The sequence below is a fragment of the Suncus etruscus genome, chromosome 16 (genome assembly GCF_024139225.1).
Source record: "Suncus etruscus isolate mSunEtr1 chromosome 16, mSunEtr1.pri.cur, whole genome shotgun sequence".
Taxonomy (NCBI): Eukaryota; Metazoa; Chordata; class Mammalia; order Eulipotyphla; family Soricidae; genus Suncus; species Suncus etruscus.
In genome coordinates this window covers 10985864-11005227 of record NC_064863.1, presented here as the reverse complement: position 1 = coordinate 11005227, position 19364 = coordinate 10985864, and the positions used below count along the sequence as shown (strand labels likewise).

Below are 19364 nucleotides of genomic sequence, written 5' to 3'. Positions count from 1 at the left end.
GTGGGGAGAGGGGAGTGCATCTTATGGTACGGAAAATACGGTAGTGTTTTTTGTTTTTTTTTTTAATTTTTCTTTCTGGACCATACTCAGCGGTGCTCAGAGGTTACTCGTGGCTCTTTTTCACTCAGGGATCACTCCTGGTGGGGCTCAAGAGACTCTATGGGTGCTGGGAATTAAACCAGATTGGCTATCTGCAAGGCAAATGCCCTACCTGCTATTCTATTCCTTTCTGGCTCCTATTTTTTATATCTTTATAAAGTGAACCTTTAGAATTATTATTTTACTTAGGGTAGTATTAGAGTTAATTTAATGAACCTGGAAAGTTATTGTAATAACAAAATTTAAGTTCTAAGAACTTTAATTAAATTCTTGATAATTACTTAACCCTTACAATTCTATGATTGAGGTATTAGAACCTTCCCATTGAAGATGAAGACACCAGGCCATATGGTAGTAAATAACTTGAGCACATTTCTATCCTGGCAGTCAGGATTTGAACCTAGGAATTCTGGCTCCAGACTACTCTTTTATGATTCTCCTATCATGACTGCCTTTTTGATAATAAGGAATGTAAGACTGGTTACAAGCAAATGCAGCCAGTACACAACTTCATAAAATGACTACTAGGCAAAGTTTACTTTAGTACAGAAAGAAAGTGTTAAAAAAATATCCATTCCTGTTGTTGATAAGGTTTTTGACACAAATACTGTTAGCTTTGTACAAATATCTAATTCTGTCAAAAGGACCCAAATGTTAAACAAGTTGAGTGCTACCCAATTTTATCAACCTTCACAGAAGTAAACTAATGTGCTGTTTTTTTGTGTTTTTTTTTTTTTCCGTTTGTTTGATACTGGGCCACACCCAATAAGCACTCCAGTTACTCCTGGCAGGTTCAGGGAATCATATGGAATGTCTGGAATGGAGCCCGGGTTGGCCATGTGCAAGGTGAACATCCCATCTGCTGTTTACTATCACGCCAGTCCCTGATCTGATGTTTTTAAGATCTGGCTAATGGGATATGAAACTGATCCGGGGCAGGTCATGTTTGGGAAGGAAGCTTAAAAGGGGAAGATGCTTCTTTTCCTTTATTATTATCTGCCCAAATGCAGGTGTCAATGCTAAGTTGAAATGGCTACATGCTATCGATATTGCAGCAGAAAGCAGGTGTTAAGAACAATCAATTGATAAAACATACTAGTCTCAATCTCCTGGCAGGCTTGGGGGACCATATGAGATGCCAGGGATTGAACCGAGTCTGTTCCAGTTGAACTCATGCAAGGCAAATGCCTTACTGCTGTGCTATCACTACGGCCCGGAATCATATTACTTCTAAGAGTTATTTTCATTATTAAAAAAAAAAACACATATCAGGGGCTGGAGAGATAGCATGGAGATAAGGCGTTTGCCTTTCATGCAGAAGGATGGTGGTTCGAATCCTGGCATCCCATATGGTCCCCAGTGCCTGCCAGGGGCGATTTTCTGAGCATGGAGCCAGGAGAAACCCCTGAGCACTGCCGGGTGTGACCCAAAAACCAAAAAAAAAAAAAAGAGAGAGAGAAATAAATCTTGTATAAGTTATAGTTTCTGCTGTCCTAGAATAACCTAACCAAGTCCTCCATAACAATAAATTTGGGCAAGCTGAATTTCAATTAGGCTATTGTTTATGGAAAACATAATTTCATGTTTTTAAAGGCTACAAGCACTGGCTGCATACCACTACTTGCTACCTTTAATTTCACATTTATATATGACAGTATTTAAAGTTAAAGAAAAAGTTCAAAGGGTCGCAGATGTGAGGTCTCACTGCAGTCTGTTAGCCCCCCAGAACTGCTGAATCCAAGAACTGGGTGGTCATACCCACACTATTTAGCTACGTATGAAGGGAGGAACTCAAGAACCGGTACAACATGTGGAAGTTCAGTGACAACAGAAAATACTATGGAATAAAATATTTGGGGGGGGGGGAATAATGCATTTCTTAGGTTTCAAAACTATTTTTTGATGTTAAAATGGCAACAACTGTTAATTTGCTGATGTACATTTGAGCAACAAAAGCCAAAAATCCTGAGAAGTAACTACTGCATACAACTACGTGCACTATCTATGCAAATTATACCTTAACCAGTTGCTAAAGCTGAACAAAACAGTTACAGATGTGCAGTTACACCAACATGAAACACTATTCACTCGCATTTGGCTGTACTTTCCCCCAGTAATTTCTACCATAAGAACTCATGAAATAAGTACGATATATAACAGCTATCATTTAAATTTAAATCTTTTAAAATTATGTTAAAAAGGTGACATTTACAAAGGATAAAATGAATTTATCACTTGCTCAAAATGCCTTAATGTTTGCAGCGTCTCGAGGTTGAACATAAAACATCATGTTTCTCTTCCCAATCAGGCATTATACTCTCTTGATTTCCTTATCACTCCTCCAGACTTCCTTTATTCTCTTTTCTTTTTCAAACTTTAAATGTCGAATGAAGTCTTGATATTCAATCGCTTGAACTTGAATTCTCTTTTTGCACTGCTTCCATGGGGGATATTATCCACGTCTAATACTTTTTAATCATCATCTATTGCAGATGAGTTCACATTTATCTCTCTAATCATACACTCAAACTCAACTTTTTATATCTCCAGATTAATATATGTACCAGTGACTGCCATCTGGATGCTCATTTCAAAACATTAGCTTTAATTTTGCTCTCCGGAATCTATTTTGTATGAAAATTTATCAACAAATTCTGGCTCCTCTCGAATCAAAACAAACCCAAATTTGACAGTTCCTGCCAACCCCCTTCTTCTATCTCTTCTATCTCAAGCTCTCCATGTTGTTCGTAGTCTATTAGAATAGCACATTCCTCACAGGGTTTGAGTTGGCATTTTAGCATGTTTCAGATGAGTCTTTGAAAACCTATTCAGCAGCTCCAAACCCTTCCTACTGTATATAATCCCTCGCATCATCTATAACCATAAGCATGACTGAGACTCTCCAAACACACCAGGCATTTCCCATTTCAGAATCAACATCCTTCCTCTTCTTATTGCATGTAATAGATGTGCCAAAATAGGACCAAAGCTTGCCTCTCTCACTTGAGGGTTGGAAGAGATTTCAGGATAAAACCATCTATCTAAAACATCGAACAGCTTCTTTTTAGCCCTTTGATACTAATATTTTCCACCACATCTTTTTTGGGAAGTCTTTTTTCTTCACTAAATAGAAGGACCCCCTCCTGAGGGCAGGATTTTATCTTCTGCATTCTATCTAGACCTCTATGGGAGATCTCTGGCCATGTAAGAGCTCTATTTGTTAAAGTGTGAATGAAATCGCTCATTCTATTAGGCTTGCCTTAAAGGCAATAACTACCAAAGTAGGTGTTTATATGTGGTGCACAGGAGGGACATTCTTTTTAAGGAAGGTTACAGAAGTCTTTTCATCAATCCATTCTAAATTCACTAGAGTAGAAAGAGGGGAAAAGGTGGGAAAAGAAATGTCTTTCTCTTTGCCAGGGCAAAAACTATTTTTTTTTTTTAATGAATGTGATCTCCCTATCCCCCAGCAAAGATTTCTTTGGGGGCTGGAGTGAAAGGACAGTGGGAAGGGTGCTTGATTTACAAGTGGCCAACCCAGGTTCAAACCCAGCAACATCCCAAATGGCCCCAGAAACCCACCAATGGAGACGGCCAAAATCAGAGCCAGGATTATGCCTTGAGTACCACCAGATGTACTCAGAAACATTTTCTTATTTTTTATTTTTTACCACACAGACAATGCTTGGCTCAGTGGTATAGGCCATGTGGTGGTGGTGGCGGTGGTGGTGGGGATATGGGTGTGTTTCCACACTATGCTGTGGCAGACAGTAAACTTAGGGTAAAACTAGGCACCTGGATCTAACCCTTTTTATACTATTTCAAATCGTGGTCCTTCAAAAATGATCTTTGGGGTTGGAGCTATAGCACAGCGGTAGGCCTTTGCCCTGCATACTGCCGACCCAGGATGGGCCCGGGCTTGATCACTGGCATCTCATATGGTCCCCCGAGCCTTCCAGGAGCAATTTCTGAGCACAGAGCCAGGAGTAACCCCTGAGCAAAGTTGGGTGTGGTCCAAAAACAAAAACAAAACAAAGTTATCTTTAAAGCCCCAGTAATCAGTTGGCGATTTAATCATTCTTCAGGAGCAAAAAAGATACCTAAGGAATGTTCCCTAGTCCTCTAACCCTTAATAAGAAAAAGGAAGCTCGATCTGAAATCATAAGGAGTCTGAGCTAGAATTAACAGTAGAGCAATCCAAAGATAAGATAGCAGACAGAATTCCAAACTCAACAACTAGGTGGTTCTCTCTGTTGTCAGAATTAACTGATAAATATAAATGATTAAAACACTACCTGAATATTACCAAGAGCTCAAAAGATAGACAAATATAACATATCTGCTTAAATATTAAACACACGTATTAAGTAAAAAAGATCTAACATTTCTTCCTTCTGTACTTTGAAAAGTGCATTTCCCCCATTATTTTTATAAACTGATAATTTAATAAGAATCTATATTTCACATTTGTTTCCAAATCTACTTAGAAAAAGGAAAAAAGGCGATTAAGAATTCTGGTAAAATCTACTTAGAATGTGGTCAATTACCAACCTTGAGTAACTTCAATCTCTGTTCAGATTCAAAGGGCAGGACAGTCATCCCTGACCTCATTCCCAAATCCCAATGCAAGCCTCACAAACGCCTATGAAACAAGATCATACAAATGCAGAAAAGACCCGTAGATAGAGAGTGTCAGGTCTCTAGCAAGCAACTGATTCATTCCTTACCTCTACCTAATAAAAATCATTAAACAACCTTAGTTTCCAGGGGAACTTGCCAAGCTAATTCATTGACAAACAAGATCCCATGATCAACTTATTTACTTCATAATTACATTATTAAATAAACTCCATCCAGTCAGTACTAAAAATTATAACAAGAAATGCCAAAGAATATCACACTATTTAAGTTATCACTTGCATAATGATAATGTATTATCATGGGGTCACAGTAATAAAAAAGTGGGTAGATTCAATACCCAGCATCCTCTAAGACCCCCTGAGCCCTGCCAGAAGTACTAAGGTCTAAGCACTACGGAGTGTGATCCCAAAACAAAACAAAGATTTTTATCACAATTACTCTATTGAATTGGTACTGATTACATATATGGAATTACTATTAAAGTTAAACTAACAGTTAAACTCAAGTTATATAAGGGTTTAAGTGTAGTAGAAATTGTTGCCTGTGAAAACTTAAAACTAGGCAATGTATATATAGAGTCTAAAAATAATAATCTTAAGTTTGTAGACACAAATTAAGTTCCCCAGATTTCATTTCAGAATTTGAAATACATAAATACTCAACTATGTAATTATAGCTGATGTGAAATGATGTTATTCTTAAACTACACATTATTTTAAGAGGTCAGTAATTTTTAAATTATAATCAAATATAAGGATGAAAAACCATTTAATCATTCTTCCAATTCAATCTAATGATAAACAAGTATTCAAGATAAAAACAAAACAGGCAGGCATTGTTCCCACAACTGAGTATTGTGTAGAAGATAAACACACTGCACAAAATTTAACAACAGTCAACTACTGAGTCCTGCATAAACGAGGAAGCCCATGAAAAAGAAACAAGGTCTCTGAAAGAAGAGTGGGTTTGGTACTGCCCAACCCAGGTTCCTGCTCACTGCCAGGAATAAACCCTGAGAACCACCCACGTGTCCCTAAAACATAACAAAGAGTACGGAGAAAAAAATAAATATGATTCTTCAGTAATCTTTAAGAAAGTAACCGATTTGGGAGTATTATAGAGGATTCTATAGGGAAAAAATGGGCAGACATGAATAAGAATAGAGAGGATATGGTCATAGAGTAACAAGATAACAACAACAAAGATTAACGAGAAAATTCTTGTACTTTTTAACAGGGTCTTGAAAGTTACAAGAAAGTAATTGTATTTTTAATGGGGTCTTAAAAGTTGTTTGGTTATGTTATATAATGTGTATGGATTAGCAAAATACACATAAATGTATAGCAGATAGGTAGATTTGGGGAGGGGGCATTGGGCCATACCCAGCAGTGATCAAGGCTTACTCCTGGTTCTAGGTTTAGCAAATAAGCTTGGTGGCACTCAAGGAAAATATATGAAAAACTGAGGATCAAAGCAGGGTTGGCCAAGTGCAAGGCGAACACATCATGTATTATAGTTGTGTTTCGTCTCTTGGCCCCTGTGAAGAATTTTTTTTAATAAAAAGAAAATCTAGGATTAAAAAAATTAGATCAAAGCATCCTACAAAATATAAACTGTTAGAAAAATGGAAAAGATAAAATAAAGATGATGCCTATATGAGACTGAATATTTGAATAATCGAAATCTCAGAATGAAGTAATACCAAAACAAAAAAGGGAAAAAGTTATCGAAAAAAATGCTAAGAATGACAGACATTAATCTTCAAATTAAGCATGTTCAATGTAAAAAAGGAAATGTGGGGGCCGGGAAGGTGGCGCTAGAGGTAAGGTGTCTGCCTTGCAAGCGCTAGCGTAGGATGGACGGCAGTTAGATCCCCGGCAGTTAGATCCCCGGTGTCCCATATGGTCCCCTCAAGCCAGGGGCGATTTCTAAGTGCATAGCCAAGAGTAACCCCTGAGCGTCAAAGGGGTGTGGCCCAAAAAACTAAAAAAAAAAAAAAAAAAAGGAAATATGAAAATGTGAGGGTAAGGATATGGGAGGGAGATAAAATGGACAGGAAAAGAGAAACAGGGAAGCAAGAAAAGTCTGTCCTCTATTCTCAGGGAAAAAAATATTTGTTTTTCTTTTTTAAAAGGTTTTTTGAGCCTTACCTGTGGTGTGTTTAACTATCATCAAATATGACCAATAAAAATATCCAAAAATATTACCCCCAAAAGACACAAAAAATGGATACACAAAACAAAGAGAAAAATCATATAGAATAAACTAATGTTTTCTATACTCTAAGTTACTTACACATAATTTCTTACTACCCTATCTATGATCATTGTATCTATAACAAACATGTTTCCATATAATAAGTTACTCAAATTTAAACCCCATTAGATAGAAGGCATCGTAAGACAGGCACAGTAAAACAGAGAAATAAACCATCAAGGAAAGAATGTAAAATCCAGAACATGAATTTTAAAGGAAAAAAAAAATAAAAGAATTCCCAGGATTAGAAAAGTCCTAAAAGAAAATTTACGGGTGGGCTACAAGAAAGATGCCCTCAGGATGTTTTTAAATGCACTAGATAAGTTTCAGTGTTCTATTTATGAAGGAGTAACACTACAAAGAAAATGATAATGATTGATTCCAGAAAACAGTTAAATAAATCAACAAAATCTTATGACAGAGCAAGAAGAGTTCTGGGGGATGAACAGTAGTTAAGTCAAAGTATTATCAATCTGTAAAATTTTAACAATTGCAGACCTATCATTAACTATATAATAAATGAAAATCAAGGAAATATTTGAAAGAGAATAGAGGGAACAGATATCAGAAGTAGAGAAAAAATCAGGGAGAAAAGGTTTAATTTTTTTTTATTATGTAAGTCTTATGGCACTCATTTGAGTTTGTAATCTATGTATAAAATGTTCTAGTATTTAAAATGTTAACCGGAGTGAAGGAAAATTCAGTATTTTAATGCTGCAAATATTTTTTAGAGAACTTACAGAAAAAGATTAGAAAAGTTATAAGCCAACATACCTAATATAATGCTATTAGTCTGTGAGACTACCAGTGATTTTCCAATCTACTTCAATGAACAAACATTAGGTTTTGAATAAGAAAATACATTATTTTTAAAAGGACAAGGTCCTACACTCTGAAGGAAAAGCAGTTATTAGAGACCTCCAGCTGTTCTTCAAATAGCATAAGCAGTTAAACTCACAACATAATGACTATCCCAAGTATTTATTTTATCTTATCACTGCAAGTCCTCAATCCACACTTTAAGACTTTAAAAAGAAGCTTTCTGGTGAATAGTCTTTTTAAAAACAGAAGTGATCTGGATAAGTATGATTAAGGAAAAAATTTTTTTACTCCGATGGGTTTTAGCTTTTCGAAAAAGGAACGGTAGCCTGAAACTAATATTAGCTAAACAAAATTGCTAAGAAGAACTATGCTCTCCAATACATTTCTAATTAAAAGAACAACCTTTAAATGAATACGACTTAAAAATCTGTACTCAGCACATTTCAAGTAAATTTTCTAAAATGAAACTTTTAATACCACATTTTTGTAAATTAGCCTTATCTGCAGATCTCCACACAGCAGTGACAAAATCTGACAAACATCTGTGCACAGAGCAAGGAGTCAACCCTGAGCACGTCCGGGTATGGCTCAGAAACCAAAGACAGCTACACTCAATGGTGTTCAGGGATGACAACTGGCAAGCTCAGGGGACCAAATGGGGCATCAAGGATCAAATCCTGCTATCCAATTCCTCTGACCCTCATAATTTTTTTGGTGGGGGACTGTGAAGACCGGTTCCATACCCTGTGGCGCTCAATGGTTATTACTCCTGGCTCTATGCTCATAAATCATTCGTGTCAGGCTCAGGGAACATGAGATGCCAGGGATCAAGCTTGGGTTGGCCATGTGCAATGCAAACACTCTAACTACTGTGCCCCAAATATGATTTTTTAAAGTTAATTATTTTTCCTATCAAAGATACTTCCCATAGAAAAGGGAAAGAACAGATAAATTTGACTATTTCTTCTTAAAATAAAACGTTTTATTTAAAAAAAACTAAACACATACACAACAATCCCTCTTCAATTATCTTCTTTGAATACACTAGCAAGACAGAGATGTTTCTATTTATCTATGTATTGTTTTGGCACTTGTGAAAAGTCTTATTTTGGAAAACAAAGGGGAGGTAGGGAAATACAAAATTATGAAAAACACACCCTTGTCTATCACAGAAAATATAAAGCAGTGTATGAGATATGACATTCAATGCTTTGACATATAAATTGTTGGTATTTTTCTCTTAATAATTTCATGTAATGAATAATTAATAATTATTATAAATAAATTAGTCAGTTTCCCCAGTTTTTATTATTATGTCACTTTCCTCAGTTTTTTATATGTCTCTTTCATCTATACCAGTTTTTCCAAAATGAGGTCCTCAAACTTGCAGATTAAGTGCTCTTAATAGTTTGAAAACTTGTATTCAATTCCAAGACTTGCAGAAATTTATAAAGGCATTTTCCAAAATGAGGTCCTCAAACTTGCAGATTAAGTGCTCTTAATAGTTTGACAACTTCTATTCAATTCCAAGACTTGCAGAAATTTATAAAGAAATTTATAAAAAAATTTATAAATTTATAAAGAAATTTATAAAGGATTGTGTTTTTACCACAATCCCTTAGCACCTTAGAAAAATCTTTCCTTATTTTTGCATAGATATTTGTCTCCAAATTAGCCAAGACTCATTTTAGAAGTTTTAGAAATTAAGAAATATAAAATCATGTATAAAAAATATATATATAAAATATATATAAAAATGATCATAGTAAACAGAATTTTCATTGTATTTTGTTCTGGGGTTAGATCAGGCAGTGCTCAGGAATCTGCCCTGGAGATGCTCAGGGTACTATGCAGAGGACTGAGAAGAAACTGGTCATCCCACATGCAAAGCATGCATGCGGCCAACCTGCTGAGCTATCTCTTGGACTCATACAGTTTCAAAGGCATCAACTTCTAAATATTTGCTGGTGTCCAATTATACTCTAAAACTCCCTTTTCCTAAACTATTTAGAAAACACTTGTAAACCTACTATCGCTTGCGAAGACAGATTCTTTTCAGAACTAGTATAGAGATTACATTTACCACAACTACGCCCATTTTAAAATTCAAGTTTTATGGAATGTAATGAAATTTTCTTATTCTCTTTGGGGCCAGAGGTTATCCATTTCTAGTCAAAATGCTTATGCAGTAAGATTTCTGTGAACTGCTGAGAACAGAGAACTTAACAATAATCACTATCTTGTTCTTTTGTTTAAATGGAAATGAAGTGGTCCACACAGGCTGAGGTCACAGATTATGTCATATAGAAAATGCAAAGCTAAGACTGTACCATCATAAACTACATTTGGTAAAGTGTGATTTACTCTGACCATGAAATAAATCAAACTGGTTTCCTTTGAGAAGAAATATAGTTGTAAAGAAACAAGATCATCATAAGAAAATGAGACACTGGAGGTGAGAAACTGCTGTAGAAGAAAACTGTAGAGGAAAGGCAACACCTCTCATTCCCAAATAGGCTATCAATTGCTATTTAATGCGAGATCAGGTGTGTCTCAAGGCATAACTACAGTCTTGAACAAAGCCTGGGTCCAAAGCAGATGCCCTAGTGCAAACAAGTGCATCCAGAACTCCACCTCAGCTGTCATGATTTGACATGTGGAGAGCCTTGACTTGATGAAAGACCCTCCCTCCATTATTCAACACTAGTCCCCTAGTGGCACTAAAACAAGTAGGGTTGGGCTGGATAGACATACATCAGATCTAGAGCTTGTCTTGCACCCCAGGTTTTAATCACCTGTACCACATATGGTGGGTCCCCAGAGCACAGCCAGTAGTGATTCCTGAGCATAAAACCAGGGCTCAGCCCAGAAAACAAGCTAAAAAACAGTAACAAAATAGCAGGTGGTAAGAAAACAATGGGGGCAAAATTGTAGAGAAATGAGGATGGTGGGGTCTGTCTGTAAGTAACTTGAAGTCAGGCTGGAACCCTATCACTCCATTTCTTTGCATTCTAAAGAGACCTGCCTGGCTGTAATGTTCTCTCCTGGTAACAACTCTCTCCTTATGGGCAGATTCTATTTTCCTCTAGGTGAATCTAACTTTCTGCAATTTTCTTTTCTGCTTTTCCTCTTGGAGAAAAGAGGTCTTTCTAAAGGCTTGCAATGGTCCTTGCGTCTTAGTGATATCTTGAGTAACAGACCCCTCTCCAGTAGAACCGAGGCAACAGAAGGACACCAGGAAATGACGGTGTCAGCCCTTGAAACAAGGGTACCCAAGATACTGGCTCAGTTGTCACAGGCATTTTAGTTTTATCTACTTATTGTTTGGGAGATTCAGCAACTATCTGGAATGGAGTAAGGCAACAGAGTGATGGAGCTGCTGATGGTCTCACCACTTCCACTGCTATGCTGGAGATTTTTGGTCAGAACCAGCCAGCTATACACTGACCTCAAATTATGACTCACTTTGAGCCACATGTTGGGGTGCTCAGGGAGTACTCCTGGCTCTGAGCTCAAGAATCCTTCCTGGCAGACTAGAACTTTATGGGATGGTGAGGACCGAACCTGGGTCAGCTGCATGCAAGGCAAATGCCCTACCCTCTGTACTATGGCTCTGGTCCAATTGATCCTTACTGATCCTTTACTAGTTTTTGATTCTATAAGGTAGACAGAGTAAATGGCTGATTTAAAAAAAAATTTTGTTTGTTTGTTTGTTTTGGGGCCACATCCAATGATGCTCAAGGTTTACTCCTGGCTCTGCATTCAGGAATCACTCATGACAGGCTTGAGGGAGCTACAAGGTGCTGGGGTTCTGGGGCTAAATCAGGTCAGTTATGTGCAAGGCAAGCACCTTACCTACTTTACTATTGCTCTGAGCTTTTTTTTTTTTTGGTTTTTGGTTTTTGGGCCACACCCGTTTGACGCTCAGGGGTTACTCCTGGCTATGCGCTCAGAAATCACCCCTGGCTTGGGGGGACCATATGGGACGCCGGGGGATCGAACTGCGGTCCGTCCTACGCTAGCGCTCGCAAGGCAGACACCTTACCTCTAGCGCCACCTTCCCAGCCCCATAAGCTATTTTTTTAAGAACAAAATTTATCTTTTACTTTTATTTTCTTCTTGAGAAACTATTTCCTTGTATGAGGACATAATTTTCTGAATGGGATGAAGATAAAAAGATATATAAAGAGGAAAAAACTCTACCTAGAAGAGAGAGGAATATGAAAGAGGAAACAAGCAAACAAAAAGAAAAAATAAATACACTTTTTCCATTTATTAAATAGGGCATAGTTTTACTGGGTTGAGTTCAGAAAGATCAAATGACCAGAAAGTGGAGGAGGAAGATGAGATACAAGATTCTAAAGGCAGAGGAAAGAAAATCTATGTGGCCAATCTTGGCTATCCAGATCATTCAAATACATATACTTTGTCAGTTTATATTACTCAGTACAGTGTCTTCCTGTAGTGGTCCTTTCTCTTTCATTTTTATTCTGTAAAATCTAAAATACATAAAATGTAAAACAACATGGAATGTAAAATATTCCAATTAGAATAGCCCTATTACCATAATTCCAAAAGGTTATTTATGAACATGTCTCCCCCTTCCTAAAGCCAGAGATACTCTCTCTTAAGGGAATTCTGTATTTACATAAAATATATTCCTTTTTTTTTGTTACTAAACTAACTCAGCTTTGGAGCCAGATCCATAGCACAAAGGATAGGGTGCTTGCCTTGCATGTGGACAACCTTGGTTCAAACCTCAGCATCCCATATGGTCCCAAGTCCCAGCAGAAGAAATCCTTGAGCTCAGTACCCAGTCAAGTATGGCGGCCAAACAAAATAGATAAATAAACAAAAAAATTCTTCAGCTTGCTGCATCTGTTTTCTTTTTCAAAGTCCTTTCTCTGGGTTTCTCCTTTATTTTTATTATAATACAGACTAGGGGGAAATAAAAGAAAAACTTTTTTTTTTAATAATAATGTGGCCCAGAATAGTTTCTCTTAATATCTTCAAAATCCTCTTTCAAAGAAGACCTGAGAGAAATAAGGGAAAACTTTTCATTATCCACTAGTCAGGGTTAATAAAGATTTATATTGTATTAGCATTTCCAAGCAATTTATTTTTAGATATGCCAAGCAAAGAATGACAAGGAGCCTCTTTATAAACAGAAGCTTCTGGCTTTTAGACTGAAAAAGTGGGTCCAAGACAAATGCCACTAGAACTGCCAGCACTATCAGCAAAAGGGAACAAGGAGCCTAAACACACAGACACTCAGAAAATGAGGCTGGGTTTGGGTGAGCAGCAAACAATGCCTCCCTGCTCCCAACACAAAGCAAAACTATCTTTTGTGAGAACCACCACTGTTATGCCACATCCACAGCCACCAATGATCCCAACAAGAAGTTTCAACAAGAAACTCTTTTGAGGAGCCAAATCCGAAATCAGAAAAATGCTTAGATCTCTGATTAGTATTGCCTTCCCTGAACCACCAACTAGCTACCAACACTAAATGTCTCAAGTTCACAGGCGAACGAACCTTGAGAGGACATTCCTTCTTGGCTTTATGGAATTAAAAAAAACAAATTTCACAAAGTAATTCAGGGTTCGGAGGCCCAGGGAGAGGGGAGCCGGAAGCCAGAACCAACCAGTTAAGCTACTCTTGAATTCTTCACGCCCAGAAACCATGTGAGGTAATAAGTGTTTGTTCTTATTTTAAGCTGCTAGGTTTGGGGATTCTATGTAGCAACAGGCTCTTAATAACTCCCAGAACTCAAGTTGATAACTAGTTTGAAATATAAAAAGGACAATTCCTCAGATATGTTGAACAATAAATAAGACTGATACTGAAAGATCAGTGGACTACATTTTATTTTTCTAATATGCCCCAGCTTGATGAAAAGTAGTTCCTCACTTCAGCAAAATTATAAAAAATTTCTCATTCAAAACACTAAGATAATGACAGCAGAAGAAAAATATAAACAGAATATAATTTTGGACAGTCCTATGTTATTGTCTACTGTGAATGTATGTTTCAAATTTAAAAATATATTATTAGTATTAGATCTGATAGAATTCTAGAAAGTTGACTGTACTATTCACTTTAGATTCATTCTGCATCCTCTGTGGAACCATAAACCATCTCTATAAAGTGGCATTTACTGACAAGGGGAGAAACAGGTTTTACATTTCTCTCTGCCTAAGTCAAGGAAAACAAAGCACCACCTTTCACAAAATATTTGGGGCACAGGTTGGCGCACATTACAGCAACACAGATGTGCTGTAGAATTCACTTTCAAGAGAGAAACTTGAAGATCAGCAAGTTGATGGATGACATGAGAAATACTTTTGGAAAAAGTCACCTACCCTTAAGAGGATCATGTTCTGCTCTCATAATATCAATAAGGGAATTTTCCAAAGAGTGCATATTCAAACTGTCATACATTCTACTTCGATCCTAAAAGAGAAGAAACAAAGACTCAATATAATCTATGCAATTTTTCCCAAAAAGCAATGATAAATATCTAAATAATAAGTGTACATAGATCAGGGCACCTGACTACTTACTATCTACTAATTAGTTTGCATCCCAAAGACAGTAACGAGAAGAATTTGTAAATTACATTTTTTCATATTGGAGGACAATATATTCAATAAATTTCTCTAAAATCACATATCAAAAGTAGTCTTATTCCATTGGAAGGGTTAATGCAACACAATAAAATCATTTTCTGTTTTTATTCTCAGTTGGCATAGATTATAGAAATGTTACATATTAGAAAAATAAAACGATCTTTAGTTATTTAAATTCTAAACTTTTCTCATTCCCTAGGAAGACAGATACTGAAACTTGAAGATAAGTATTGGAGATGGAGGGTGGGAAGGACTTAATTCCATAATAGCACCATACTTTAAACATCTATCAAAGAGTGCATATTGACCTAGTAACTGCAATTTTCTACTAGTAAATGTATGAACACTATATACAGGAAAAAAAATAAAAAGCAAAAAATAAACTGACCACAGATCTAAGACCAATACCTAGAACACCTTCAAGTCTTGCTCTTCAAAGTCTTCACAATGATCTCCACATTTCTAAGCCCTCTTTCCCTCCCATCCCCCTGCAAAACAGGACAGATGGGAGAGGAGTGAAAACTTTCTCATCTCATCTCATCAGTTTCCCACCTTGATTAAGTCCCTCCAAGGATGCTTCCTTGAAGAAATCCAATTTTTTCACATTCATAAATTTATACTTTATTATGCTCAATATACACTCAGAGCAGCTGAACAAATATGGATGGGGAATCGTCACAGGAAATGCTGGCTCTTCCTCCTCTCCCTCCAAAACTATAAGAGAGACTTTTGTGGAAAGGTGTAGGGGATCGATACCAGGGCCCCATACATGAGAGGGAGCTGCTCTGTCACTGTTATTATATATTATAGTCTTTGAAGAGAAAGTGAAAAGAGAGAGGGGAAGAGAAGAGACAGAACACATGCTGCACTGGATGTACATATATATGCATATGTCAAGAGGTAAACCATTTTTAGTTATTTGAAAATAATACAGAGAAAGGAAAAAGAAAAATAAGGGAGCAGAGGTCTCTCTGCAAAATCAGGATTATGCATTTCTTAAACCGGGCCCTGAAGCATCAAACAAAAAGGCCACACAATCTAGGATGAAATAGGACATCACTGCAAAGAAACATATTTGCAATATGCAAGGAAAATACCTATAAATACACATATTTTCCCCCCTGGAGACTGATGACTGCCATCAATTATCCAAAGGGGTCCTCAATTAGAGTATATGTGATACCAGGTTTTTGTTTTTGTTTGCTGAATAAAACTCAGTAAACTCTCCTGAGATGTTGGTGATTGATTTACTCTGATGTTCAAGTTAGGGGTTCTGATTTTGAATGGAATGGACCAGTATCAATACTGAAGACTGAAAATTTTGCTGTAAAGGAATCAAAAAGTGTGCAAAGTAACGGGATGGATGATGGAAAAAGCATGCAAGCAAACCAGGGGCTCTTCTTGGTCCACCTTTATTACAGATCAGTGACTAACAGTCCTTCCTTATGAGAGATAATTAACACCCCTCAGTTAGAAGGGCCTACTAGCAAAGTGGGGAGAGACTCATTGAGTGATGAAAATGGTCAAACAATTGAGTTGGATTCACTCAGCAGGTTCCTCAAACACAGACTTCAGTGGGTTTGGGGTTGCCCCCTGAGATTATGTACTACTAACAAGTTCCCAGGAGATACTCAGGCTGTAAGCTCAGGGACCAGAAAGTAAGAAACAAGAAGCTACCTCAGCCTGAGCGAAGTCCCTAAACTTCTTCAGGTTCTATCTTCTGGAAAATAATCCTATCAGACCAACCAATGCCTCAGATCTGCTTAAATACAGGAGCTAAACAGGGTGATTGCCTTGCCTGCAGCCAATCCTGGCTTAAATTCTGGCACTACATACAGTGCCCGGAACACCACCAAGTGTACTCCCTGAGAACAGAGCCAGGAGAAAGCCCTGAGCAGCATAGGATGTGGCCTATTTACCTAAAAGTAAAACACACATAAACTGGAATAGAGAAGAGCATGGCTCTAGGGAAAATAAGATAAAATTTGGACGTTCTAAAATCGCCCCTAATATTTCCATCTTCTGTGCTACTACACACTTTGCCAATCTGTTCATTCTACTGACCCTCAAGTGAATTTGGGGGGGTCTGAACCTTCTAATTATGGAACACTGCTCAATCCCAAATGTGTATAGCCTCTCTACCACAAAAAAAAATAATTTGGCCATAATGTTTAAGGTGCATTTTATCATATAGATCCCCAAATAGATTATGTTGTGAATACTTTATATACTATTTAGTATGAGTTATTTTTTTGTGGTGGTTGTTGGGCCTAGGTGTGTCCACATTTCATTGTGTTCAGGGCTTACTCCTAGCTTTGGGCTCAAGGATCATTCCAGTAGGGGCTCAGGGATCCCTTAGGGAGCTATATGTGTGTTGCCAAGGATAGAACTCAGGTTGGCTACATACAAGGCAAACACCTTCCTAGCTATATAATCCCTCTGTTTCATACATTAAATTACTGCCCCCAACCAAAATATGTATTCCAGCTCAGGGTTATCTTTGCTGGCTATTTAAAAAACAAAAACTGACTCAAGTACATATTCAGTCAATCTATTTATTTAATTAATGGTAATTTACCTTGACCAAAATGATTATTTTCAACAAAGCTTTTTTTTTTTTTTTCATTTAGGCCCTCCATTTTAAGGAGTGTCATTTGCTTTGGAGCACAATAAAATTAATGAAATAATTCTATATATCCTGTCAGTGAGCAATAGTTAAGGATGTTATTGTAGAGGATATAAGGGCGTTATTTAAGAAATATCAACAAACACTGAACATTTGGCCCTTCAATCATTGCAAACATGCAATTCAAACATGCTTACATGAATAACTTTAGCTTTAACCTCTGTCCAACTAACTAGTGAGATGTTCACTTAATATGGTCCACTGTTTCCCTTTAAATATCAAGTCTTTCATCATGAAACAAACTGCAACTTTGGCCAAGAATGTAGTGAAGTTGTTTTTAAAACTTTTAGCTTTGTTATATTGTTGAGTATCATCTATAACTCACATGATTTTTAAAGCACTGAACTCCAAATAGCCTTAAGAAAGAGCTTATGATATCTCAAGATCACTTTCTAGATTTAATGAAACCTGCCAGGGATACTTGTGCAAAAAAAAATAAACAACACAAAAACAAACAAACTAAAAAAAAAAAATCTCCAACTAAGCAAATACTAAAATATAACTTGCTTAAAAAGAGGCTATAAGGGGCCAAAGCAGTGGTGCAAGACTTAAGGTGTCGGCCTTGTGCGCACTAGCCTAGGACAGACAGTGGTTCGATCCCGGGCATCCCATATGGTCCCCCAAGCCAGGAGCGATTTCTGAGCACATAGCCAGGAGGAACCCCTGAGCATCACCCAGTGTGGCCGAACACCCCCCGCCCCAAAAAAAGAGGCTATAAAACAAATACTCATATTCTTCTGTAATAGGGATTTTAGAAAAAACTGTGCAAAAGAAACTCCCATGGGGTTTAGCTACCAAATTGGAAAAGCTGAAACAAAGTGAAAAAAGTCAGAAACAGCCAGTGCTGTTTTGAAAACTAACACAATGGAACTTACATTTAATTAATACCAGTTCATCACTTCTTCAAGTTAAGCTATTTCACAAAAATAACTTGTCAAGAAAAGTTCATCCTTATCTACTTCAAATTTAAAATATAAACAGCCTATCTGGTGAAGGATCAACGAAACAAACTTTCAGAGGCAAAGTGAACAAGTGCAACCACCACCAACAGAGAAAGAATTGAACAGATCAGTGGGGAAACTTAAGACTATTATTATTTAATAACTGCCCCAAATCAAACATTTGCCACAGAGATCCATAAATGTGTAAAATGAAAACACACAGAATATACGGTAATCTTAAAAGCGGGTAGGTGATCGAAGGAAAAATCGAAAATGCTAAAGATCGCAGTCACCAACAATGTTAAAACCTAGTACAAAAGGACTTCAAAATAAAAGAGAACCTTCTATGGAATGTTCTATTTTTGCTTTGATATATTCAAAACCCTCTTCTAGTTCAAAAGAAGTCAAGTAGAACCTTTTTTTCTTGACAGTGAAGTAGCTTCTTTACAAAAAAACAAATTGTTGGCACTAGAAAAACCCTGTATCCTCCTACTGAAAAAGGAACCAGATGTTTGAACTTTAATTTCTTTCATGTTAAATAGAAAAGATGGACTTTCATTGTGTCTTGCTTGTGTCTAGTTTTCCCATTTTTTATTTCCAAAGGAGCAAAACTGTATACTGATGCTGTCTTCAATTTTAAGTAGCAACCATACCAGACCATAAACCATACCTGTTTATACACTGTACTTACAGTATACTGAATACATAACACATAACCAGCCCTTCTGCTAAACTACACAAGGAAACAACCAGTCTCCAAATCTATGTGTCTTTTGCAGCTCCACACAATAAAATTCATCAGCTGGACTTTCACCCCTCACAAAGGAAAAGTAGTTCGCTTACTACATTCCAATGATAATTAAACTGTACTTCACTCAGTTAGCAAGTATTTCTTTTTTAACTATCCTGAACTTGATGTGGTGTTATAACAGGACCTCTAAAAGAAATCCTTGACTTTTTAATTTTTAAAGGTTCCAGATATTCCAATCTTTTCTAGGATTCAGTGAGTACAAGAAAATAAGAGACCCACAAAAGTGTTTTGTGTAAAAATATAATAACAACAAAGTAGAATTAAAGAACAGAAGATAGATTAAGAAACACGAAAGCAACGTTGACCAAGCCTCTATCTAAAAATATATTCTCTTTTTTGGAAAACAATATAGACATTTTTCTAACTCAAAATTGAGCATCCATAAGACTCAGCAATTCTGCTTCTGGGCTACTGACCTTAAGTGTTCCAAAAACTCAACTAAGAGTAAGAAGACATCTGTACTCTTCTGTTCATTGCA

At 36.8% G+C, this 19364-nt stretch overlaps 1 protein-coding gene across 1 annotated transcript in view; it reads right to left on the bottom strand.

Moving 5' to 3' along the window:
• The window catches only part of CPEB2 (cytoplasmic polyadenylation element binding protein 2), a 68298-nt gene that overhangs the window by 41233 nt on the left and 7701 nt on the right, over nt 1-19364 (bottom strand). The window contains exon 4 of the mRNA XM_049789967.1: nt 14182-14272. Coding sequence (XP_049645924.1) covers nt 14182-14272 — 91 coding nt within the window. The remainder of the gene's footprint in view (nt 1-14181; nt 14273-19364) is intronic.